General features: G+C 38.3%; 1 protein-coding gene across 13 annotated transcripts in view; it reads right to left on the bottom strand.

Moving 5' to 3' along the window:
• ANK3 (ankyrin 3) overlaps positions 1–26,618 on the bottom strand; it is a 332,140-nt gene that overhangs the window by 63,525 nt on the left and 241,997 nt on the right. For all 13 annotated transcript variants that reach the window (XM_045842401.1, XM_045842392.1, XM_045842393.1 and 10 more), the window contains 3 exons: positions 16,335–16,441; positions 10,224–10,448; positions 7,321–7,475 (listed from right to left, as the gene is read on the bottom strand). In XM_045842401.1, the coding sequence (XP_045698357.1) occupies positions 7,321–7,475; positions 10,224–10,448; positions 16,335–16,441 (487 nt within the window). The remainder of the gene's footprint in view (positions 1–7,320; positions 7,476–10,223; positions 10,449–16,334; positions 16,442–26,618) is intronic.

Below are 26,618 nucleotides of genomic sequence, written 5' to 3'. Positions count from 1 at the left end.
ACAGAATAACTTGGGTTACAATCTTTCCAAGGTTACACAGCTGGAGAGGGGAGGAGAGGCAGAGACCCAACCTGTGGCAGTTCTAAGATTGGATTTTTTTTAACTATTCCACTATCCTAGTTTTGTATCTCTACAAGCATATAAATCTGAATTGCTATCATTTTAATTTCATTCCATTTTTAAAGGAAAATTTCACTAATTACAGAAAACAATATCAGATAAATTGGGGGAAATGAAGGAAATTAAAGATAAATCTACAATATTCATCTCTAGCTGCAAAATATAAGAGCACTTGTAACAATTCACTGAAGTATTTGAAAAATTACAGGCATTCATTTCTTTGCAATTAAAATTCAGCTCCATCTGAATATGCAACTTTTGTACCAAGCCCACCCAAGACGTTACAAGAAAAATAAAACCTCAAAAGATGTAACTCAACCCTTTTTCCTCAAAGCAACATAATAGGAATCTCTTCAATTTTTTTAACTTTTAAAATAATTATAGATTCATGGAAAGTTGCAAGGACAGCACAGAGAGGAGAAATCGTACCACTCTACAATTTTAGTAATTTAACTCTTATTGTTATTCAACTCTGGTATCTGCTTTAAGTCGGGCTGGATCAGCATTATTTTGCATCTTTACCGGAGGCAGGACCCTCTTCATTCTTCAGATTTGCTCACTTGCATGAAGTATTAATGATGTGGAATGTCTGGAAACAATGATACACCTGTCTTTTTCTCTCCAGTTTTAGCAATCTATATAATTTCTGACAATCACATATCTTAAACTTATTTTCAGAAAACTAATTTTTAATCATTATGTGCCCTTCTCCTGTCACTTATACCTCCTCTCCCCATGTAACTATGACATCCCTTTCTTTAAAAAGTCACTCTCTCTTGGATCTGGTTCTCTGGATTACTACTACCAAAAGTGGGGGGCCTGGATACAAACCATTTGTTTCTCCATCCATTTAGCAAATTACGATGAAGTGACAACACGGTGCCAAGAGCTGTGGGCTGTACTAAGCATAAAAGCTGTACTAAGCATAAGAGCTCACTCCTGCCCTCATGGACTTTACAGTCACCCAGGAAGAGAGCAAAGTGCAAAACTGCTTGTTTCAGAAGTCAGGCCAGGTGTTGTGTGCGCATTACCACACGGGGCTTACTCAGCCCGGGCTTTAGAGAAGCTTCCTGGAAGAAGCAAAGTGAGGGTGCCCTGTGAAACCTAGTAAGTTAGTATAATGTTACGATTTAATTAACAGTTGTTGGTGTGCCTTCTGTTTTGCACCCCACCACCATCCTGGTTTAAGTTTAATGTTTCCTTTTTCTCCAGAAATTTTCAAGATTGTTAATATATTTCTCCAACAGATGGTGCTGTGTACAGCATAAAGCAACATATTTCACTATTCATTTCTTAAATGCTTCTACAATCTAACTTGACACTTTAAGATTACTATTTGTCTCATGGCTGATACATTAAAAATAAGTAAGTTTGATGGAAATGAACCAAAGTAGCAATTTTTAGCTGAGAAATCTATTTCTAAAATATTCTTGATAGAGTTAGATAATAAGTCACGGGAAACTTGTTTTCTCTTACATAATATCACAAGTACCAATTTTCCTTTTCTGACTCCAATCTCAATAGTGAAATTTACTAAATCTAAAGAGCAGTCAGTATCTTAAAACCTCATTTGCTCTCATCTGAACTTTAAGGAGTGACAAATGAGAACATACTTTCCTAGTGTTCTAACATTGTCTGGAGAACTTCAGCAACACTGTGTTCCAACAGTGACTGGGATTTTAAAATCCCAGCATAATTCATATATCCTCAAAGCATTCTTGTGCTACCTCAAAGGTGGCAATGATTTTGATCTTAAAACCTAATAGATGTGTAAAACAAAGTCAGCACACTGTCCAGAGCAGCGCTGTCTAAAAGAAATATAATGCAAGCTACATATATAGTTGTAATTGTTTTTATAAGCCACACTAAAAAATAAACAAGTACAAGTCAAATTAATTTTATCAATACATTATATTTAGGCCAATATTTCCAAAATGTTATCATTTCAACATGTAACCAACATAAGAATTATTAATGACATATGTATTTGTTTTGGGAGATGTGCTAAATCTTCGTGTATATGATACCTTTTATATTTGTAGCACACATATCTCAATTTGTACAAGCTCCATGTCAGGTGCTGTACAACCACATGGAGCTAGTGGCTGCTGTGCTGGACAGTGCAGGACTAGAGCGTTCCTCTATCTCATCAATCAATTCTTAGATTCAGAGCTCCCAGGAGGGAGGATTCTCCCACCAATAAGCACTCCCAGGTCCAGCAAAACTGCAGACTACAAAATACCCCTTGGGGTCTGACTGCAGAGGCACAATTTTAAACATGTTTAATTGAACTTTGTGAGTTTAATTAAAGTTTTTAATTAGACTTATGAAGTGGATTCAATCTGGTACATGTTAAAGACGATGCTTTGGGGGGAAGCAGAATGGGTATTTTCTGTTTTGTGGTATCTTTTTCTCTGCTGAGAAGCAGGGGACTGACAAGTGCTGGACTCTGTCTGCTGCCAAAGAGAAAAAGCTGCTCCCGTCACATGATGCCTTTGTGGTAACAGCAGGTTCTTCACACCCAGAGCAATCCTCCCGTGTCATTCTAGCTTTTTACTTGAATAGGACTTTGCTGACTCACCTGCTTCATTAGCATAAGCATTGATGCTCTCACCTCTGGGCTTGCTGCTGACAGAAATAGTCCTAATTCCACCTTATTTTGCAATAACAATTTTTCCTGAAGACATTCCATATCCTTTTGAATCATATATGAACTAAGATGGTTACTTGATTAATAACAGAAAATTTAAATAGCAGCTGACATTTATGTGGTACTTTTGTCCCACACAAAGTACTTTCATAGGTATTCATTTGAGAACACACAGAGGCAAAGGCGTATTATAGAGAAACAGCTAGGGTAAGAGGCAGAAGCCCAGGTTTTGGAAGTCTAGATCTCTTTACTTATTATTACCTGAGTGGGCAGTGGTGAGGGGCTGAGAATTACCACCACCGACTGTGACCAGGGCTGCCGCTAGCCCTGGTGGTGCCTGTGTGGTTTGGAAAAGGGTGCCCATGTGGGATGGACACGGACCTGAAGATACACGGCTTGGCAACTAAGCAGTGGCTTTGAGAAAATTAGGTAAGAGTGCCCCTTTGTCCTGCAGGCCAGTGTCAGAGCACATGGCTTGGCAAGTGCAAGAAGCAGGACTGCAGCCCCCACTTGCTGTCCTGCACAACTGCTCGCGGCACCGGTGGCTATGACAAACTTCGATGGACCATCTCTCATGCATGAGACGCCAGAGAACTTTATGTGTACTCGCTCATCTGTTCCCCTTTAGAGCTCTGTGAGGAATCCTCGCTTTACAGATTGAAACTAAAGTTTGGAGAGACTGACTGTTAGGGCCACACACCTGGCACCTGGTGGAGCCAGGATGGGAATTCTGGTCTGCGTGACGCCCACAGATCGTGATCCTAGCATGCACATTCCAGGGGGCTAATTATCCTCCAACCTGAACTTGCCTTTCCCTGGAGTTGGTCTAACCACTAAATTTTACTGTGCACATGGAAAGTTATTACAAGTTTTAAAATACTACAGAAACAATCTAATTCTTAGAATTGTGTTGTTTAGTAAAAAAATCAATGATCAAAATATTGGCTCAGATGATTTTTAAATAGTTGGGTTTTAAGACTTTCAGAGAAGAGGTTGCCATGAAACGGGTCATAAAAGTAGCACACAGATGAGTTATAAAGTAGCACATAGAATTCATTTACAAAAAAGAGTTAAAAAGGAGACATTTGTAATAACAGGTATTATCCTGGGTCACTTGCCACAGGTCACAGATATGGCTTCAATGTCATCAACTGGGGAAATTAACAGTTTAAATAAAATAGTAGAATGATTTCTCTCTCTCTTTTTAAGGAAGTCTTGAGTGATCTGGTCATGGGTTTATTGGTGTATTTTATTTACTATTTTCATCCTGGTAATTAACAATTATTCAGGAGGTAAAAAGGGAGGGGGACAGAGCAGAGAGAGTGGTGAGTCACATCAAACCTCCTAAATGCAGTCCACCTTCTCTGCTCTGGAAAACTGTGACTAGTTGGACCTCGAAGGAGAAAGAAGGGTTGCTTCCTTTTTTAAAAAAGAGCTAGACTGCTCTGTATTCCTGCCTGTCTATTTTTCCGGGGGGGGGGGGGGGGAGTGGTTCTGATAAGAACTCGGTGTCTTTGGGAACAGGGGAAGTATGGTGGTGAGTGGGGCGTGAGCTTGGCATGAAATCTGGTTAGTGGAGGTTCAGTATAAAAGATGTGCAGTGGTTTCTTCATGATTATATTTAAAAATTCAAAACACGAAGAAAACCACAGCGCCTTGGGAATTTGGCCCTGTTCTGGCTGCAGTGGCTCTCCAGGACTTGACTCTCTGAAGTTGGAAGTATTTACATTCCTCTCACTTGCCTAAAATGGAACCAAAGTTTATCTGGTCTTTAAAAACGTGGCACAGACACTCCATCTACTATTTCCAATATAACACACAAAATCCAGGATAGTAGGCCATATATCATTTCTTTAAAATGTCTTTTGTTTGAGGAATCACTTGCCTAGGCCAAGACATGACTAATTCCTATTTCAAAACTGGATTATTAAAAACAAAATAAAGATATGTCAGCATGAAATCATGGGAGTCCCTTCCATATAAATTTTTTAAAAATTCTACTTTTGCTTGATAGGACATATGAGTTATACTAAGAAATGAAGGAGAACATAGAATATCTAGTGTTTTTGCTAGAACTGCAGTGTCCAATGAGGTGGCCACAGGCCACACGTGGTTATGTGAAATTAAATAAACTTAAATAAAATTAAAAATTACCTTCCTCATTGCATTGGTCACATGTTGAGTACTCAGGAGTCAGTTGCGTGTGACCAGTGACTGCTGTTGGAAAGTGCAGTGCACATAATTCCATCGAGGTGGAAAGTTCTATTGCACAGCACTGCCTTAGAACATTCAGTATTCTTGCTAGAATGCTGCTACTTTCTCATGACTTTCCTCAAAGTATGTACTCCTCTTAATTTTTTTCTTCTGGAGATTGACACTAATGGATTTTGAGTAGAGGAAATAAACTAATGAGAACTTTCCTCCATAAAGCTACGTATTGTAATGAGGTTCCTCCTTCTGCTCACTCACTCGGATTGGGTGAGTGTCTGAATCAGCGCTGCGCCTGATTCTGGTGACTCAGCGGAAATGAGGACTTGTACCCTGCCCTCAGGAGCTTACAGAATCAGGGCAGCTATCCAGGAAAAAGGAGAAAATTCTGTGTAGTAGATGCTACATTTTAAAAATCAGTAATCTACATTTGCATTTAATAAACACTGGGTATATTAAAATATGTTTATATTTTATTTTCCTTAAAAGAAAACAAGAAACTATCCTCTATGGAAAGCCCATTTTCTTATTCTCTCCAATTTTTATTCTGAATTATTTATATTCTTTTATTATTTTCAAAATTCTAATTCAATTCATTCTCTTAGGATTTATTTTTTTAAACTTTTGATTGTATATTCTTATAAATTCCCTTCTAAGAGAATGACCGTATTTCATGCTTTAAAATAAGGTAACAAAAATTGGAAAATTTTAATTACCACTGCATGTTCCTATCCATCAGAAACCATTTGAAGTTGTAGATTTATGTGACATACTTATCAGTATTATGTAGAGACACTTAATGTTTGTTCATTAAATACACAACATTTAAAATGACTATACTTCTGGACCTTTAAATCTGGAGGGTTGTAGGAATTTTCCTCTTTAGGTTTATTTTCTTCTCTACAAGACACATTCCCAAAATAAGGGGGATGTAGTTAAATATCTTGCAAAAGAGGTAGGACTAGATTCTAACCCTGGTGGGGCTATTTAGTTGGAGTAATCGGCTATGTTACTTGACTTGTCTGAACTTCAGTTCCTTCACCTATAAAGTGAGGTTAAAATTTCCCACTTTGCAGTACTATGCTGTCATTTAAAGTTTTCGTTTAAAAAGGCATACCTTTATCATCACCTCATGAATGCTAGATACTCAACAATTACTAGTTTCCTCCTACTGTGCTGTGGGGACCCCCTGAAATTCCCAATTGGCTACAATTAACTGTATCTTACACAAAACTTTTGGCATGACAATTTTTTTGTCTACAGAATGAATACAATAGAGGCAATAGCTGATATTTATCAAGAGCTTACTATATGACAGGGACTTTATTTTACTAGTCTTCACTTAATTTTTTTTCTTAACAACCCTATAAAGTAAGGAGGGTAATCTGAGTTTTCAGAGGGATCGCAGAGCTTGCCTGTGGTCATCCCTATGACACCCTGGGTCTGTCGCTCCTCTGTCCACCCTTTGAAACCAGGAGACCTTCCTGGAAGCATTCCAGACATGAATGAATTAAACACGCAGAGAGTGAATTTTAGGGTATGTGAATTATATCTCCAATAAAGCTATGATTTAAAACAACTGCTGAATTTGTAGTGATTAGGAAGTCAGCATAAAGTAAAGATTAGTTTTATTTTATGGTGAGCTTGGTCTGTAATTGCTTTTTACATGTTTTAAGGAAAACTCTGCATCAAGTATCTACTCTTAACATAGGTCTATTCCCAATGTCCACTAAGAAAAGCTGCTAAGATTCGAAGGGTCAGACAGCTTGACGGTGTGTATGAAGAAATAACATGTTTGGTTCTATGTCAGTCTAGCAGGTCAAAGAAAAAGACACTGAAGCACCAAAGATTCTAATTAGCCTGAAACTTATTTTTTTAAAAATGGAGTATAGGCCAATAAAAATTCATGAAGAATATTGAAAGAATCTGGGGGAAAACTGAGATTTAAAAAGGGCCCAGAAATAATTCCAAAAATAAAATATGAACATATTTTCTTAAAAATGTTCTGCATACTTTGCATACCTTCCATTATTATTTCATCCCCTCCTTATATATTTTTGACTTAGAAAACTTTCTTGGGTTATAGAAAGATTGATGTGTTTGATTAAAGACTGAAACAGTCACAACAGCAGCTGTACGTCAGTATTATGGGGGAAAGTGTTTGTTAGATTAAACAGGATTTCATGCCTTCAATACAGAAAACAGCAATAAAAGATGAGGAACCTGGCTCCCAGCTTGACATACAGATGTGTGAAATTCAAGGGCTGTTTCTTTTAGTCTAGTTATTCCTCTGACTTTCCTTCCTGCAGAGAGTCACAGAAACAGTGAGTCACCAGGATTACCTTCATCCATGCCGTTTAGTAATTCGGTTAGATCTTCATTTTTACTGTCAAACTGATGCTCCTTCCATGTCTCTCCATTTTCGCTTCGAAGAACAATGAGTTCTCTCTCTTTCCCTCTCATAGAACCAAAGTGAGGTATTTCCACTATGACAGGGCTGGAAAAAAATCCACATTATTTTGGTGTCATATTAAATATATTTACAGTATCATGCTTTTAAAAAATGTTTCATCAACAGTATTCATTTGAAAATCAGAGGTGCCACTAAGGTTGGGAATGACTTCAAAGCTGCAGAATCATTTGCTATTAAATAATATATTAGAAGCTGGAAAACATGCCATCATTCATTCATTCACAACCAATTCTTGAGGACTGACTTCAGGTTAGGCTTTTGATTTAATTGGGGGGGGGGGTGGAATATTTAGCACGTATAAAAAGAAATTCTGATTCACAGAACTGATCTTTATAAAAAATAGACCATAAGAAAGAAACTTGGTCCATTTAAAAAAACACTATGGGTATATTGTTATATTATACAAAATGCTAATGATTTAAAAGGACACAGTCATTATTTAAAAAAAGTAATTTTGTAAATTTCCTACTTTAAAGATTACTAATTCTTTTCCCCTTAGCAAGAAAACATGAGTATAACAATCCATTCCTCCCAGTTTCCATGGCTTTCACGGCCTGTGTAGTGAAGACAGCTTCTCTGATTTCCAATTTGCAAAATGGTAGAAGGCAGCTTCATTTCCTAGCTCTAGTATAACCTGCAGAGGAATACTTAAATTTTCTGAAAAAGCACTTGTTGGTTTGAAATTATAGACTGATCTATTAATTTTTGACAGTGTCCTTTTGAAAAAGAATGGCTGCAAATTGAAGACAGCCAATCAAGCATAGGAGTAATTTTTATTAAATTTTGAAGTAGGATAAATGCTAAAAAAAGAAATGAATGGAAGTAAGCAGACCACAATCACATACAAGTTACGTAGTTGGATTGTGCAGCTTTCTTTTACGACATTTAAGTAGACAGTATCATTATTCTCCTACAGAGCTTGTATGTAACCTCACCTCTTCACCTATGTGTTTTCATACATGTGATAATGAGACAAAGGCTTGAAAGGCTTTTATACTATAAAAAGGTATAGTAGTTGTAATGATCAAATACCGTAATAAAAACATGAATATTTGATGTATTACAAATGCACTCAAAATGGAGTGACAAATACAGTTATTTCACTTTTGGCAAAATAATTATGATGAATTCAAGTTAAGGATTTAAAAAAATTTTATGCCTTTATTTTTTGACAGCTCAAGGCAAAATCAACTATTCCTGGTAGTGTTAATAATTTCAAGAGTTATCTACCATAGTTTTTATTTTTAGTGACAGTCGATGATTAGATATTAAATATTTTTGAGAACTATATACAATCTTTGCAGGTTAATGCATCAGATACTGTCTCTGTAAATATTTAAGGAATGTGACTTTGCGTATGACACTCAGCGTCACTGGAGAGAAAGTATGACAAGGATCTCTGACCGGGGTGAAAGCCAAGCGTAACTTTTCATAACAGGTCTCTTCATGCAGACTGCCAAGGCACATACACCAAACAGACAAGCAGACAAACAACAAACACCAACACATTTCAGCTTAAACAAAATAAGACAAAACAATTTAATAACTTTAGTAGAATATTCTATCTTCTGCCTATTTGGTTTTCTTTCTATATCTTGTACTTCCAACATTTTTCAAAATCAGTTTACTTGTTAATCACTTTTCCTTCTCAGAGCCCACGAAAATTAGTACACAAACTTCATTTTTTAAATGCAACTCCACACACCTATGTGCGCGTGTGCGCACACACACACACATCTCACTTATAGTAAGTGTTGATTCAAAGCCTGTAAATACCTTCTCTTACACTGGATTAAAATAACACTGTCAGTCTGTCTTAAAAGCTATCATGTTCAGTGGAAGCATTTCAAATTAAAGAAAGGCTTGCAGAAGCACAGAGTAATGGAAGCGGAATGCTGGCAGTGAGGTCCACATGCTCGAAAAGCACAAGAGAGGGAGCGGTGCTACATCAAGTCAAGCCACTATGGTTTTGTTTTCTTTCAGTGACACACATCAGCTGAAAGCGTTAACAATTGAAAATACAAAAATAAACTTAAGACAAGAATAAGACCATGAGTATGACAGAAAAAAATTGAAAAATGAAAAGAATTGTAGACATTCTGTATCTTGTCTATGAAGAGCCTACCCAATAAATTTTGTTCCTTGAGGCCCAAGCTGCAGGATTCGGCTAACCAAGCTCTCACCCTCATTTACAGGGGGAGGATTGGTAGGAAGATGCAGTTTACTGAATAACATCCATGCAGCAGGAAGAGAAACAAGAAGGGGAGATCGTGAACAAACTGTCCGTCACGACGGAGCCTGCCTGATTTGCACCCAAGTGCCACCTCAGAAAATGAATGAAATTTACTTATTTCCTTTTTATAATACCATATCACAATGGATTGTTTTCCACAACGGTGATCCTTGTAAAAGGATGTGTACCCAAAGTAGCCAGTTGTTCAACGTGGTGATATAATTCCAGGACCTATATTTTTCCCCTAAGAATGGTGCCTTGACTGCTAGGGGGCTGTTGGGGTTCCGTGCACTCACTGAGCAGAGAACATGCTTCTTGGTTAGTAAAAGCTTTGACCAGCCAACTGAGTTAAGGAAGTATCAGCCTATTAGCTTTTCACAGAATGACAAAGCTTTGTGACCTCTGACACTACACAAAAGGTGTACTCAATCAAAACCGTCCAACTGTGTAGTTTTAATGGTTAACTTCTTGAGGTAAAGGTAAAGAAAATCAAAGATGAGGTTATGAGGGCCAAGATTAAAATCGACAAAATAACTTACCCTAAAAATTGTGCCCCTGCAGGACCCATTTCTACCAGCCTACTGGCTAATCCCTCTCCTTCCACCATGGGGGGTGGGTTGGCCAGTTTATGTCTCTTTACCAAACGGCAGGTGATGCGGGTGGGGGCCGTACACTTGCGTGGAGGAATGATGATTCTCATCCCATGGTGACGGCTTCCTCTCATGGAGCCGCCTCTTGCATCTACCATAAAGCTCACCAGAAACCTGCAGGGAGAAGATCAGAGGCCAAATCAAGGATAGAAATAAACCATCTTCAGGGTAGGTTTTGAAATTAAATGTTGAAGTTTAAAGTGACAGACAATGTAACTATCATTTCCTCTCTTTAAAAATAAATTGGAAGTAAATACGGTGGAGTCACATCAAACATGCATTTCACTTGTGAAGTGGGCGAAAAGTGAAACACGACAATGTGGTTTCAGTAGAATACAGCCCCCTGAGAGGAGCCAATCGTTTGTCAATCACTCAAAGGGAAGGAAGAGCGACTGTTTCCAAGTTGGAATAAAAACTGGCTATTAAAGGACTGTCATGCATTTAAGACCAAAAACAAAACCACTGCATGTGGTCTTCTCCTGTGGGTGGTTTAAGCTATACTCAAGGTTTGTTTTAACTATAAATGGTTTTAGCCATTTGCTGACTATGGAATCTCTCCCTGACAAGTAAGATGAAACTCCACAGTATGTCCTAACATGTACAACTTGTAAAATGAGTGCATATTTAATCATACCAGCACGCTAATTTTTACTATCACAAAGCAGAAGGTAATAAAAGCAGAAGATGACTAGTTTTGCTAAGGCAATTTTGATGGAAAGGGATTTAACCTTTTCAGTATAAATGTCTTTAAAATAGTTTAAAATAACCTACATTTAAGTATTTCTATGGCAATACAAAGTATCGTGATTTGAACTTTTTAGAAACTGTCTCCAAACCATATAATTCCATCATTGGTCTTGTCATTAAAGCTAGTGAGAAATGCATGAAAATATAGATATGATCACGTAAAGAAATGAATTGTGTCATATCAGGGTGACAGCATATCACAATTTGTGATTCCTGCTGTATGCTCGTGCAAAGAAGTCTCCTGGTGAGTTCTCCCACCTTTGCGACTGTGCTGTAAAGCACTCTGGTGGACATAAACCAACAAGCCCAACATGTGGGGGAGGGCAAGCCCGACAGGCAAACAGAAACATGGATCTGCATGTTCTCATTTTCACATGTGCAGATGTGTTATTACTGGGACAGCACCAAATGCTGATGATTAGAAAATTGTTTGAATACCTACAGTGTTTTAAGGAAAAAAATAATCCCATCCATCAAAATTCTCTATTATTTATTATATTCTAAAAAGAGTTCTAACACCCTACAAATAGATTTTAGGACCCTGCATGGAGGTCCTAGCTGGGCACCCTTTCCTAAAGAATCTCTTCCAAGCACCGCTTAACCTTGGAAGAGTAATGCCTTCGATGAAGCAAACTGACTCACTATCCCCCTGGGGAGAGACACAGCACAGGGACCTGTTTTTAGCCAATCTGATTTTCAGAACCTACTCTAGTCATCAGAGGTGGAATCAACTTCACGCCCTCTTGCTCATTTTGGATTTGGCCATTTTCCTCTGGATTAATTTATTTTTTTTTAAATAACATTATACCTACTATGAGGGCCTGGGGCCACTATGACATTCAAAGTACGAGAGGAAGACACGAATCCCCTCAAAAAACAAAACAAAACAAACCACTTCTTCCTAGTCAAAGACAAAGATGCATGTTCACTTACAGAAGTGTCCACACTAACTGTCTCCAGTGCTAGATGTTAAAGGTTCCCCTGAACCTACTCTGGGGAGCCTACATTTTCTTAGACATATAAATGTTTAACAACTACTTTTAGTCAGTAACAAAGATAATGTGGCTATGAATCTAAGACAAAATCTGATCTTTCCCAGCATTTAGTAGTTAAAACCAACTCGTGATTGAGAATAACAGTAAGAGAATGGATTAAAAAATGATTCAAGACAAACTCTAGTTTTGAAAATTCAGTCGCATTAGTACAAATAAACACTGGGATGTTTACAGTGAATGGGCAGTGTCTGCCCTGGCAGCAAGCCGCTGAGCCTCAATAACACGGATCGTCTTTCAGAGCAGGTCTACCCTGCTCACTGCTTCACCTGCAGAGCTGAGCACAGTCCCTACACACAACGTACGTGCACTGAATGAACTAATGAACAAAACTATTTGTTAACTGTGCTTAGAAACTGCCTAGGGCAGTCTTGGTTAATAATAATAACAATAAATAATAATATATGTGTATATATATATAAACGTTTGTAGCTCAGCAGTCTGAAGGTAGTCAGCCCTGGCTGGTACAGCTCAGTGGATTGACACAGGCTGCGAACCAACAGTTGCTAGTTCAATCTCAGTCAGGGCACATGCTTGGGTTGTGGGCTAGGTCCCCAGTAGGGGACGCATGAGAAGTAACCACACACTGATGTTTCTCTCCCTCCCTTTCTCCCTCCCTCCCCCCTCTAAAAATAAGTAAATAAACAAATGAATAAATAAATAATTTTTTAAAAAAAAGATCATCAGTGTCAATATGAAAATATCCCAGGTGCAAAGACTATCAGAACCAAACAGAAAAAACATGGCTTAGAAGATTTTAATGACCAATTGGAATAATGTCTGTGTTCTGGTAGCACCCAGTGCAGAGCTGGAGCTCAGGACCAATTATTTGCTGTCTAAGTCATCAGTGCTATAGAGCCAACAGACTGAGGAAAGTGGGGAGTACAGGTTCAACAGGGTAAGGGCCTACTATTCAATTACATTATGAAATATAATGATTTGCTTTCCAAACTCATTCTTTACATACTCTATACAAAATAAAAGTCCATGCAGTATAACTTACAGAAACAAATTAAAAGGTGATGTTTAATTATATGTATCGTATCTTACTAATATTTAAACGAAAGCAGGAATTCTACAAATGATCCTAAAATTAACACATGAATATTTCTAGTTTTAGGAACAGCAAGATGACAAATGCTGATACACTACAGACACCGACACAAGCTAACTGTGGGGAGAAATTCACATAAATTAAAAATACAGAAAAGGATGGGTCACATAAAGGACACAGTTATCACCTTGAATCATACTGAGGAAGTGGAGAAGAATAGCTGCAAAATAATTTAGAAAGCAAATGGGAAAAATTAATGTAAGATAATTACAAGCAAGCAACAGAAAATGTCAATGATAAGCAAAAGAAAAATAAAAACCATCAGAACACGAAAGCAAGGCAACTGGCATTTGTGGGACGACTTGGAAAAAATACTTGCCATGAATAAGCTCGTCCACAGACCTAGCATAAGTGAACTGTTTCTAAGTATATACCAAGTCTATACTTTCTTTTCAAATAAGTCCACATTAGCTACCATTACTTTTGTTTTCCTGCATATATGTCTATTGTCTTTAATAAATTCAAGGAGTTGAGATGATTTGCATATTCAAATACTTCACTGTCTCCAATATATGGGAAAGTTCATTTCTGATTGTGTTACCCTATGCTCCCTCAACTTCTCAGTTAACTAAATTAATGGTAGTACTTCCCTTTCTTACGTGGAGGGTACAAAATGCTGGTTCTAGATCTTTTTGTAACATGGTAGCAATTTACCAAGCTTGATTCAAAGAACTCTTCAACATCTGCCTACTGAATGTATTCCAAGTATTTTGTATTTTCCTTCTAAACTCGGAGTGTTTTTGCTTTTGCAATTTTAGACTCATATATATCTAATATAAACTGCATAACTATTCTCAGCAGTTTAATAATTACCATTACTATAATTAAAGGTTTTTCTAATTTAAAGAAATGCAACATTAATGACTCAAAGACCACCATGTAGTTTATAGTTTATAAAGCATTTTTTGTGTAAATTACCACCATTTGAATGATACTGCAGTGATTTGTTTTTCAAAACTGTGGTGTTCCAAGCTTCAATTCTTTTTGAATACTTGACCTAGCACATTACTCTGAGTCTCAGACTTTTCATCTGTAAACCTAGGATAATGTGTAAAACTTTTCTCATGGTGTCATTTTAGGTTCAAAATGTACTAAATAAGATAATACATGTAAAACATTTAGCACAATGTCAGGTACATGAAAAGCACAAGGTAAATATTAGCTTTATGATTTACTTTAATTAAAAGCAGCAGAAAATACTTCATATAGTACATATGGAACTTAATAAATATTAATTATTGTTAATTTATTTAATTCCAAATGAGTCAGCCCTTGTCCTGGATCACAACTAATTTGTGGTCTAAACACCAATTTCAGAGGTGAAAATACCTTGAAATTTCACCATCTGAATGCAATTATTTCTATTCCATTTGTATGGGTAACCTCTCTCCCAAATTGTAATAACCTATAGGTAAAGAATCCCATTATTTAATAATATATTGATTACCAATTTGGCAGTCGAAGCAGGCCAGCTTTCAGCCAGCAGCCTGGGGTTCACTGATAGCAGGATGGCAAGGAGGCCTGTCTGATGTGGCTCTTACCACAACGTATGTGGACATATGTTGGTCCAGTTATTTTTTTAAAGTGGGTTTCTTTATATATATTTTTTATAATTGCAATTTTTATAATTGCAATTATAATTTAACTATAATTTTATTTCAGGTATGCAGAAGGTACCAAACTTGATCTAAAGATTTTAAATTTATATTTCCTTTTTGAAGGAAAATCACACAAAACCAACCACTTGTCAAATCAAAGGCCTATATCATGAGAAAAATATAGGAACAACAGAGTTTACTGCTTATTTAAAAACTGAATTTTTGAGTGAAATTCTTCTGCCATTTGAGGCAAAGCACCGAAGAACCGAGACAGCATAGGGCCTTGAGTGCAGGAATAGAAAACACCGGGGGAGGGGCTATGAAGCCAAGTGAAGACTAGGTGAGCAATTTTTACCCAGTGTGCCTTTCGAGGCACGCTGGTGTGTCCCAAGATTTTTTAAACAAGCCATACCTGACTCAACGTAGTCAGGGGCACTGACCTCTTTTCCCTTACACTGTCAAATAAAAAAAAATGGTAACAGCCAACACAACCAATATAATGATGTGAATGAATCAAAAATTTACTTATTTTTTTTGTCAGATTGGCAAAAATATATGTTTTGGTGTGCCACAGCATTTTAGTAATTACTTTTTGGGTGCCATGAGATAGAAAAGGTTGAAAATCATTGGACTATGTGGTCAGAAAGAATCTGGAATAAACTGGCCACAAATATGTCACCACTCTTCTACTTTGTACTCAGAAAACATAGAGGTAGCTGATTTTACCTCCCTTCTAACTGCCTGCTTAAACTATATCCCTAGTTGGTCAAGATTGGTCTGCTATGTAATGGTCCTGCGGAGGTGGTGATGAGCAGTCTGCCATCTTCCCCACAGCATCTGGTGGAAATGTAGCCACAAGGCCAGGCAGCTGGTAAAGGAATTCATCTAACCCTGAAATGCAAAATTCTGCGAGCCTCCTTTTTGTCCCCAAAATGCCTGCCCACTTTGTCCCCAACCTGTGTCCCTACACAGAGCCAGCCCCTGAGCCAGTTCGGAGGACCTTCTTTTCCTCTGGGCTGCCTCCCTTGTGCTTGAGCATAAGTTTAATAAAATCTGTCTGGAAATTTCTCTGGGGTTTCCTCTCAGTTTCTGTCTTGGGGAATCCAGAAATCCCAACACTGGTAACAGAAATGGTGAGGTAAATTAATCAAAATACTTATATATGTATTTTTTTATTAGAAAGGAAAATCAGATACTTAATTAAAGACCTAGAAATGTACCAGCACAGCCAGGAAAATTTTAGGCACCAACACTTTAATGAATTTCCTCTCTAATACTGTGCTTCCATTAATAAAAGTAGATAACACAAATTTGCTTAGGAAAATATTTACTAGTAAGTTATAAATATGCCACATACACTCACTAGTGAAGTCCTAACAAGGTCAGTATTTCATACATATGAAGCTTGTCAATATGCGTTTATAACTGCAAATATTAAATGCAATGTAAATTTAGTAGGATAGAGAAAAATGACTTTTAGGTCACTTACCCAGAATGAACAGGACTTGAGACAAGATTGACATTGTCCAAGGTGTCTGCAGCCCAGCTATAGTGTCTAAGAGAATCTGAATCAAATTCTCTAGTGAATGTTAGATGCTGAAAAATAAAATGAGAGATTACATCAACAACCCACAGACACTGGCTTCGCTGAACTTACAATATACATCCATATGTCTCTATAAGGGCAGATAGTACCCACGTGTCTCTGTAAGTCCAGAGAGCCTAACGTTCAAAATAAATATTTTTAATATACTTCATTACAGATCTACATTGATGTTTCAAGAATCAGAAAATAGGAGACTTCCAGTCAAGATGGAGGCAAAGGTTAACATGGCTAACCTCCTCACACAACCACAGCAAAATTACAGCTAAACTACAGAACAAATATCACTCAGAACTGTCAGAAAATTGAGCTATATGGAAGTCTAACAACTAAGAATTTAAAAAAACCACATTCATCCAGATGGGTAGGAGAGACAGAGGGGCGGAGATGCAAAGACATGGAATAGTCTGGTCCCAAATCCATGTGTGGTGGGTATAATATGGAGGGATAGCTTAGAAGCAAGAGATCCCAGCCCCACACCAGTCCACTCAGCTCAGGATTCCAATGCCAGGAAGATAAGTCTCCATAACTGCTGGCTGTAAAAACCAATGGCAGTTGAGTCAACAGAAGAAACTGCAGGTTTCTCAGACATCTCTTCTTGGGGGACCTGTGCACAAAGACTTACTCAGACTCACTCCCTCTGAGCTCCAGCACCAGGGCAATACCTTGAAGGGCACCAGTGGCATATGGAGAGGAAATGGGGTGAGAGCCTCTGGCATCAGGGTGAGAGCCGGGGAATAGTTTCCTCCCAGACGGAATTGCAGAGAGTGGCCATTATTCTTTTTCTGAGCCTGCCCCCACATAGAGCCAGAGTGAGGGGTACCATATCTGAGTCTCCATCAGCCTGGCTTACACGGTGATAAGCCCCTCCCTGACAATTACCTCAGGTCTGCCCCATTTAACTCACAGGCCCACCCAAGCTGGTACCAGTGGTTTTCCTTGTGAAGGATTGGGCTAGGCCTCAGACCTTCCTAAATGTGCTCAAAGAAGCAATAGCTGAGCCCAGTCCCTGTACCTCTCACTGAGTGGCCCAAGGCCCAGCACTAGTAGCAGTCATCTGCAGATTGCTTTATAGCTTAAGCCAAGGGGCCCCAGACAGAACACAGGTGGCGGCTGACCTCAGCCTGCACCACCTGGGGAAGCTGAGGGCCTGCTCATCCAGCAGACAGTTACAGAGCACAGTGGAGCACTACCCATCCACCTCCACAAGCCACACAGGGAGGTGGATGCTAGCCAGGGGCATAGCCAGTCCTACAAGCTGTCTGGGCTGGGTAAATCCCTCCCATTGATTGGCTGACAGCACTCAACACTCATCTATAAGAGGAGGGAACGTTCAGCCCTCAGAGAGGGCACACCTCGAGTACCCAGCTTGGGGAATAGGGGAGGCTGTACCACTGGACCCTACAGGACAAATACCGCAAATACTACTACATGCTACCAAAATATGGATTCAAAGCAGCTCTACCTAATACATAGAAACAAACACAGGGAGGCTGCCAAAATGAGGAGACAAAGAAATATGGCCCACATGAAAAAAAAGATCAAAACTCCAGAAAAAGAGCTAAACAAAATGTAGATAAGCAATCTATCAGATGCAGAGTTCAAAACACTGGTTATAAGGATGCTCAAGGAACTTACTGAGGAGCTCAACCGCATAAAAAAGACCCAGTCAGAAATGAAGGATACACTAGCTGAAATAAAGAACAATTTACAGGGAATCAACAGTGAAGTGAATGAAGCCGAGAATCAAATCAATGATTTGGAACATAAGAAAGAAAAAGACATCCAATCAGTACAGCAAGATGAAAAAAGAACCCAAAATATTGAGGACAGTGTGAGGAGCCTTTGGGACAACTTCAAACATTCGATATTTACATCATGGGAGGGCCAGAAGGAGAAGAGAAAGAGCAAGTAATTGGAACCTATTTGAAAAAATAATAAAAGAAAACTTCCCTAATTCGGTGAAGGAAATAAACGTACAAGTGCCAGAAGCACAGAGTCTCAAGGAAGATGGACACAAAGAGGACCACATCAAAACACAGTATAATTAAAATGCCAAAGGTTGAAGATAAAGAGAGAATCTTAAAAGCAGTGAAAGAAAAGCAGATAATTACCTACAAAGGAGTTCCCATAGACTGTCAGCTGATTTGTCCAAAAAATCTTTGCAGGCTGGAACAGATTGGCAAGAAGTATTCAACGTGATGAAAAGCAAGGACCTACAACCTAGATTGCTCTTCCCAGCAAAGCTATCATTTAGAATGGAAGGGCAGATAAAGTGTTTCCCAGACAAGGTAAAACTAAAGAAGTTCATTATCACCAAACCATTATTACATGAAATGTTAAATGGACTTATTTAACAAAAAGAAAATCAAAACTATAAACACTAAAATGGCAATAAATACATAACTATCAACAACTGAACCTCAAAAACAAACTAAGTAAGCAAGCAGAACAGAAACAGAATCATCAATATGGAGTCACTGGGAAGGTGGTCAGTGGGGAAGGAGATCTGGGAGAACCAGGGAAAAGGTGGATTAAGAGGTACAAATTGGTAATTACAGAATAGGCAGGGGGATGTTAAGAGCAAGTGCAGGAAATGGAGAAGCCAAAGAACTTATCTACATGACCATGGACATGAACAAAAGGGGGGACTGCTAGAGGAAGTCGGGGTTGCTGAGTAGAGGAAGACAAAGAGAAAAAACTGGGACAATTATAATAGCATAATCAATAAAAAAGAATTAAAATATAAAATGTATTGATAAACAATGTTATTTCCATCTTTTAAGAAAGCATCATGGTATACATTACTGGTATAGTAAGAGGAATCAGAAAAATAATTCTGACCATGATTGTAAGCACTTCAACACATATTCGAATTAATTCTACGACAACTATAAAATTCTTTTCCATATCTCAAAATAAAAATAAAAAATTCAGTCTTGGTGACTTCTGTTTCCAAGTGGTGCATAGTAGCCTGGTGCTGCTGCCAAGCACACCAGATAAATATGGAAATCACCTAGGGATGCAGCAGAGAACAGCTGAGGCATGAACTGGAGGAGCTGTACTCTGGAGAGGGAAGATTTTGAACAGTTGAGCTGATGTTTTGTTGCCATTTTTAACTTGGGCATTTGTCAATAACCAATGCAGAGGGAATTTGGGCTTTTGTATTTGCAGGGACTATTGCTGGGGAACAGAAATATCAAAGAAGTTTGGGAGAGACTTGGGTGGCTTTGAGCATGCCTTCTATAAGGACATTGGTTGAATTCTGAGGCTGTGCAGGACACGAAACTCAAAATCCAACCAGAAAATCTCTGAAAGGCACATGGAGCTTTTTTGGCAGTTGCACGAGAAATAGACTTAGTTTGGGACTTGTCTGAGGACACTTGAAAATCACACCAGAATTTCAATAAAGACTGTGAAGGGCTAGGGACAAACCAGGGTAGTCTCAGCTTTACCCCAGCTGCAAACCAGCCTCCTTTCAGCAGACTCTTAATAGGATTAAATAATGAGCCGCCACTGTCTGCCTAGCAGAGGGAGTATTCCTCTGTGGAGGAACACTTCGTCATTGGGTGTGTCGTGTCTGCATCTTTCTTACACTTCACATCTAGCATGCAAGGAAAAACTGCCAAGCGTGGCCAGAGCACAGGAACAAAAACAGAAAAAATCCAGATACTATAAACAGACTCCCAGGTCATCCTACATGTTGAAGTATGCTAATAAGAACTTTAAATAACTACTATTAGTGTGTTTAAGAAAATACGGGGAAAGAGAGAAAAAGGAAAATAAAAGGAGGATAGTTCAACAAAGCACTGGAATGTGTGTAAGAAAGAGTCAAATGGGCATTTGTCTAGTTTTCAATATAATATTAGTTCTTGACTAACACAATAGGACATGAGGTTAGCAAATTGGAAGCATAAATAGAAAACCATACAAAATGAAGGATAGATTTTCTTTAAAAGCATAGAAAATACAGAAAATAGCCAGAGACATGTGCAACACAGTGAAAAATTTTAAGATAAGTATAATTTAGAAGAGGAAAATAAAGCAGAAGCTGTATGTGAAGAGAATGGCTAAAAATATTTTAAATCTGATAAAGATATTGTCCCACAGACCAAAAATAAGATCAATTCTCAATTTTTGTCCTGTTAAGTATCTGCTCGATACTGAAACCCTGTCATTAAATGACAGAACTCAAAGAAAATAACAAAAATGACAGCACTAAAGTTGAAAAGAATGCCTAGAAACTAGGGCAACATTATTTAAAATAAAAAGTAGGAGATAACATACAAGAAAGCAGAGAAATCAGCTCAGGAATTTAAAATCTTCCTCCCCTCTCCAAACAAACAAAAAAATTCTAGAAAGAGAAAAATAGTAAAACAGAGAACAAATCAAGGAAACAATTCAAGAAACCTGCCTAGAGCCGAAGACCTGAGGCCCAGAGAGGAAGGACCTACACAGCGAGGAGCCTGCAGGGAAGTGCAGACCCCGCTCCAGCCCACCGTCGTGCAGCTTCGGGGCTTGGAGACACAGGAAGATTCTCCAAACTTAGAAGAAAAAATGGTCACAGATGGCAGATTTCGACCAGACATTTAAGAAAAAAAACAACCCTGAAGTAAAAGGTGATGATGCAACTCCTTCAGTGTTCTGAGGATATGATTTTCAACCCAAAATTCTATAACCAGCTAAAAAAAAAGTATGACTATAGAATTAAGAATAGAATTATATAAAAACCTCTCTCTCTCTCATATATATGTGTGTACACACACACACACACACACACACACACACACACACACTCACGAGTATGTCTGCTGCTCTCTGTAAAGGAAACTACTGAAAGTCGTACTCCACCAAAATGAAGGACTGAACCGAGATGTCAGGCGCAGGGTCTAACACAGGAACAGGGCATTTTCAGGGCGACGAGGGGGGAGGAACCAGAAAGACCTCTGATGTGGTGCACCTACCAGGAACTTGACAAGTAAAGAAGCTCTAGGAGAGATGAATTAACCAGATGAATATAGAACACCTTACAAGTGTGAACATATTGAGAGATTTGCACAACTGGGGAGGAGTGTGTGGGTTGAACTAGTGATTTGTACAGAGAACACCAACCAAATGTAAAACTCTAGGGAAAGCATAATACTATGCTGGAAAGAAAATGCAATCATAATATACTTCACGTCTGTAAGCAATATTTACGTAGGTATAATCATAGAAGCACTGAACACATACTGGTATAACTAAAATAAAAATACAACTGCTTAGGGAATAGAGGGGGATGGGAAAATAGGTGGGAGAGAAGAGGTATTTAAAAAATGAAAGCTCCCATCTTCCATTTGGAGGAGTCAATAAATAATTCCTGAAATGAGGAAAAGCCAACAAGAAGCAACATACTTATTATTTAGAGGCATAGAAGTGCGTAAGAGTCATCAAAAGGCGTGCTAACCAGTTGCCTCTGGAGAGAAGAAATTGGGGGCTGAAGGTTTATACGGAAATTCTTTTTTCCCTAATGAGTGTGTCTTGGAAAATGGCATGATTTTTATTACCCAAATTTGTGTAACATTGATAATAATAAAACAAACTTTTAAAAATTACTCTGAATTATAAAGACTTTTTTAAAAGCCCTGAAATCAAACAAAAAAAAACCCCCCAAAACCCCCACAGAGCACGAATGTGCAAGTCACTACCCCATCTGGAATGTGGAACAGCTCTCTCTGCTCTCAGTGAGAGAGGACCCGTTAGGTAGATGAGTGTGCGATCAACAGTATTAATAAGAGTTCACAGAACCAAGGTCCTAACCCAAAATACGTCACATCAGAAAGTTCCTGAATTATGCAGTTAAACCAAAGGCTAGGTGTTGAATTTAGTGTAGCCTTATTTAATGACTTTACTGACTTTTGGACACCCCAACTAACCAATCTTCAGAATAAGGCAAAATATTTAGTATACAGTGGGTGGTGCTGCATATGGTATTTTTTTCTAGCAAACTACAACTTCTACATTTGAGGGCCTGAGGTTACTTTTTGCATTTTTAAAAAAGTTCTAATAAATAAGTAATATCACTCTTCTTTGGTAATTACAGTAAATTATTTACCTTTGGCACTCTTAGAAACGTGACATTAATTATTGAACCAATGAATTATATCACACAAACAGGTATCACTGCCATCATGCAATATTTATCACGGCAGGAATGCACCGGCACACTGGGATTCTGCACCCTTCCAGTCATTCCCACCCCAGCTCCTCTCCTCTCGCCACTCCTCACCACTCACTGAAACTTCATTGTTAACACAAAGTGAGTGTATAATGAACAAATTACTTACTTGTTCTAAACTACCAGCTACATGTTCCAATGTTTGTCCCATTTCTTTTTTTGCCCATAGAGGTCTGCTTAGGTTTATGGGCAGACTTAATAATTCTAATAACTGCAATACTGACAAACAAAATGCTCTTACGACAGTATGCCATCTAAATAAAAAATAAGGTAATTCCACTGAACCTTTGGTTTTTAAAGAAAATGAGTTGGTAGCTTCATGTTCAAGCTACGTATTTCTCTGAATACTTCTTTCTACAGATTAGCATTTACTTAAACCTGAAGTGTGAAATTTAAACTATTTACTGATTTTAATAAAAAAAACATGAATTTTGAAATATTCCGACATGTTGTGTGTGGCACCATGGTAGCAACAAAAAGCTTTCATTATTTAAAATAATAAATAGGAAACCACATGTGAAGATGGTTAAAAAAGATGAAGTGGAGTTGGCTCTCGAGTTTCCCACCGCAAGTAGGGGTGTTCCCGGGTTTAATGGAAAAACTTGGCTTTGACGTTGAATCACAGACTTGGATCTGAAAACTGCCGTTGCCACTTATTAATGGAGAACATTTCTTTCCCACTCCTAAGTTTTCCATTCTGGAATGGCAGCTCCATTGTGTAAGTGTGGGTCTCTCCCTGGCCCTTTGTAGTCCTTTCAGCCCTTGAACTGTGGAGTGGTCAATCTGAGTGGTGAATATGAGAAAAGTAGCTGGGACATCTCGGCTCATGTCTGATTTTCACCAGCTCAGGTCTGAACTTGGTTTCAGAGCACAGATATCCTCTTCTGCCCCCTCACTCTATCTCCGTGAGGGGTGTGTCTGCCCTGGGCAGGCGATGCTGGCCACTGGCTAAGATGTCTGTCAGTCTCACAGTTTTAGTTAGCAGACCCACTTGGCTGAGACAGTAAGCCAGCCCTCAACCTGGCCTCCAGTGGGAATAAAGAAAACATAATATTTTTCCTTTGACCTTTCCTTGTTTTTGTTTATTGAAAACCCTTTGGAGATGCCCAACAGTACTTGCTGGTTTCATGGTCCATTGAATGTTTCTTAACTTTCCTCAGTCTCAGTGTTCTTATTTTCAAATTGAGGTTTGGTTGATAGGGAAATGAAACGAAAATATACATTAAAAATCTGGCACCAAAACAAGTGTTGGCTAGAAATTATAACATCTGCTTGTATGTGTAGTAGTTTCTACTTTTCCAAGGAGTTTCATTTATATTAGCTCATTCCTTAAAATCTGGTAGTCTGTGGAACAGAAAAGTGTTTCAGGGTCAGCACTAACCAGTTGTATACACCAAATCAAGAGAGTCCATTTGGTTAAAAGGATGCATCTTACAAATGCTTAGGTGTTATTTATTGACTTAAAAGTATTTAAATTCCTATGTTAACAGCAATATCTCTAGGCCTTTTCCGTCTATTGTTCTTTGAATCCTCAGAACCCAGTAGCTCTGGGAGGTAATATTATAACCATTCTACAGATGAGGAAATTGTAGTTCACAGAGAGGCTTTGAACATTTCACAAGACCAGCACCAGGTGGCTTTAGCAGAACATTACATTAGGGAAAAGTCCATATTGATTTAATAAGACTTTATACTTCCGTATCAAAAATGATATAAATAAGCACATCATTTTTCCTCTTGGCAGTGATGTCAAGGCTACTAGTAAAATCAAAATGCACATTATTCAATAGAGTCCAAAGTCTGACTAATGATGATATCACCGTCTCCAAGAGCTTACTACTTTCCAAAAATAGTTTCTCACTATCCCTATTCATCAGAGGAAAGAGGAGAGCAAGTACACACTGGCCTTACAAATGAGGACATGCCCAAATGCCCAGGTCTGGAAATAAGTGTCCGGGCATGGAAGAAAAGAGGCGGGCAACAGGAGAGTATTTGCAAAGAAAAGAAAGAGAAATTTAATTAACTTGGTACTAGATTCTCCAGGATGCTGGCTATCAACCCCCACTGTTGGATGATAGCAGTTAAGGTTTTTGTCTGTCAACTCTGTTTCCCATAGAAGCCAGCAGATTAGTTGGTGGCCTCGACAGGGCCAGGGCTGGGGGAACCCATGTGGGTGTCAGTTCCCTCAGACAAAGAATAGATGACTTGGTCTGCATCACTTCATAGCCCAGTGGATGGCAAGTCAAAAAAACCTCACCGAGCCTCCACTTCTCCACTCCTAATTGACCCATTAGGGGAATTGACCCATTAGGGGAATGGGTCAATTCTATCAACTGCCCAAATTCACTGAGAAAATGAAATGACCCAAGTAATATGAAAGTGATTTGAAAATCCTAAATGGCTATGCAAACAAAAACACAGATAGTGATGATTCTAATTCTCTTTTTTCAATAATGGGAGATAATTTATTTCTTAAATTTGGATAACATTACAGCCATCTATGCAGTTTTTTAGGATAGCATATGTCTTATCAGACTACAGAGATGTTAATGCCTGCTGGATTAACAAGCAATAGAGGTATTTTGGCTGTGACAAATACATGTCTAACCATCCAATAGACATATGAAAAGATGCTCAATGTCACTAATCATCAGAGAAATGCAAGTTAAACCACAATGAGTGCCATCTCACACTTATCAGAATGGCCATCATCAATAAATCAACAAACATGCTGGTGAGGAGGTGGACAAAGGGAACCCTTTTGCACTGTTGATGGGAATGCAGACCGGTGCAGTCACTGTGGGAAGCGGTATGGTGATACCTCAAAAAATTAAAAATGATCTTCCTTTCAGCCCAATTATTATACTTCTGAGAATATATCCAAAGGAGCCCAAAACTACGAATTCAAAAGAACATTAAGTACCCCTATGTTCATTGCAGTTTATTTACAATTGCCAAGATATAGAAGCTGCTCAAGTCTCCATCAGCGGATGAGTGGATAAAACAATTATGAGACATTTATACAATGGAATACTACTTGGCTATAAAACAGAAGAAAATTTTACCATTTGTGACACTATTGATGGACCTGGAGAACATTATGCTAAGTGAAATTAGCCAGGCAGAGAAAGACAAATACCATATGATCTCACTCATATGTGGAATCTAATGAACGAACTGAACTAATAAGCAAAATAGAGACAGACTCATATATAGCAAGCAGGTTGATAGCTAAGCAGGGAGTGGGGGTACAGCGATTGAACAGAAGGGAAAAAGGATTTATGGACAACAATGTGGCGATTGTGGGGAAGGGGGCATAAGGGGACTAAATGGTAATAAAAAAAATACAATAAAAATGTATTTAAAAAATCAACTCTTCCTGAGGTGAATGTACTTTCCTCAGGTCTGCTACACTTCCTTTATTAGAGTGGTCCTGTGGCTCAGTGGTCAGCAGAATGGATTCAAGTGGCCATCAGACTGAAATTCTATTCTCAGCTCTACCATCTAATGCCACCCAATGTGACACTGAGCAAGTGAAATGCTCCTCCCAGCCCCAGTCTGTTGGTCTGTAAGGTGGCAATGATAATACCTAATCCATAAGGTGGCTAAAAGCATGAAATGAGAAGATCCCTTTAACAAAATGTTGTGGCAGGTACTGCACTAAGTCTTAAAATGATTGTGATTGACAATAGATATTGGGCAAAAGAAATGACAACCTGATACCAAAATAAAGAGTAGGTCTGTCTGGACATCCAGCACAACTACTTGCAAATATTAAGAAATGAATGCATCTTTATAAAAAGTCTAATTCATAGTCACAGAGAACAGAATAGTGGTTATCAGAGGCTGTAGGGTAGAGGAAAAGGGAAGATATTAATCAAAGGGTTAATTAATTAATCAACTTTCAGTCATAAGATGAATAAATTCTGGAAACCTAATGGACAGCACTGTAA

This window comes from Phyllostomus hastatus, unplaced genomic scaffold, assembly GCF_019186645.2.
Source record: "Phyllostomus hastatus isolate PE091 unplaced genomic scaffold, TTU_PhHast_1.1 phas_contig_38, whole genome shotgun sequence".
NCBI lineage: Eukaryota > Metazoa > Chordata > Mammalia > Chiroptera > Phyllostomidae > Phyllostomus > Phyllostomus hastatus.
This window is presented reverse-complemented; position numbering and strand designations above follow the sequence as displayed.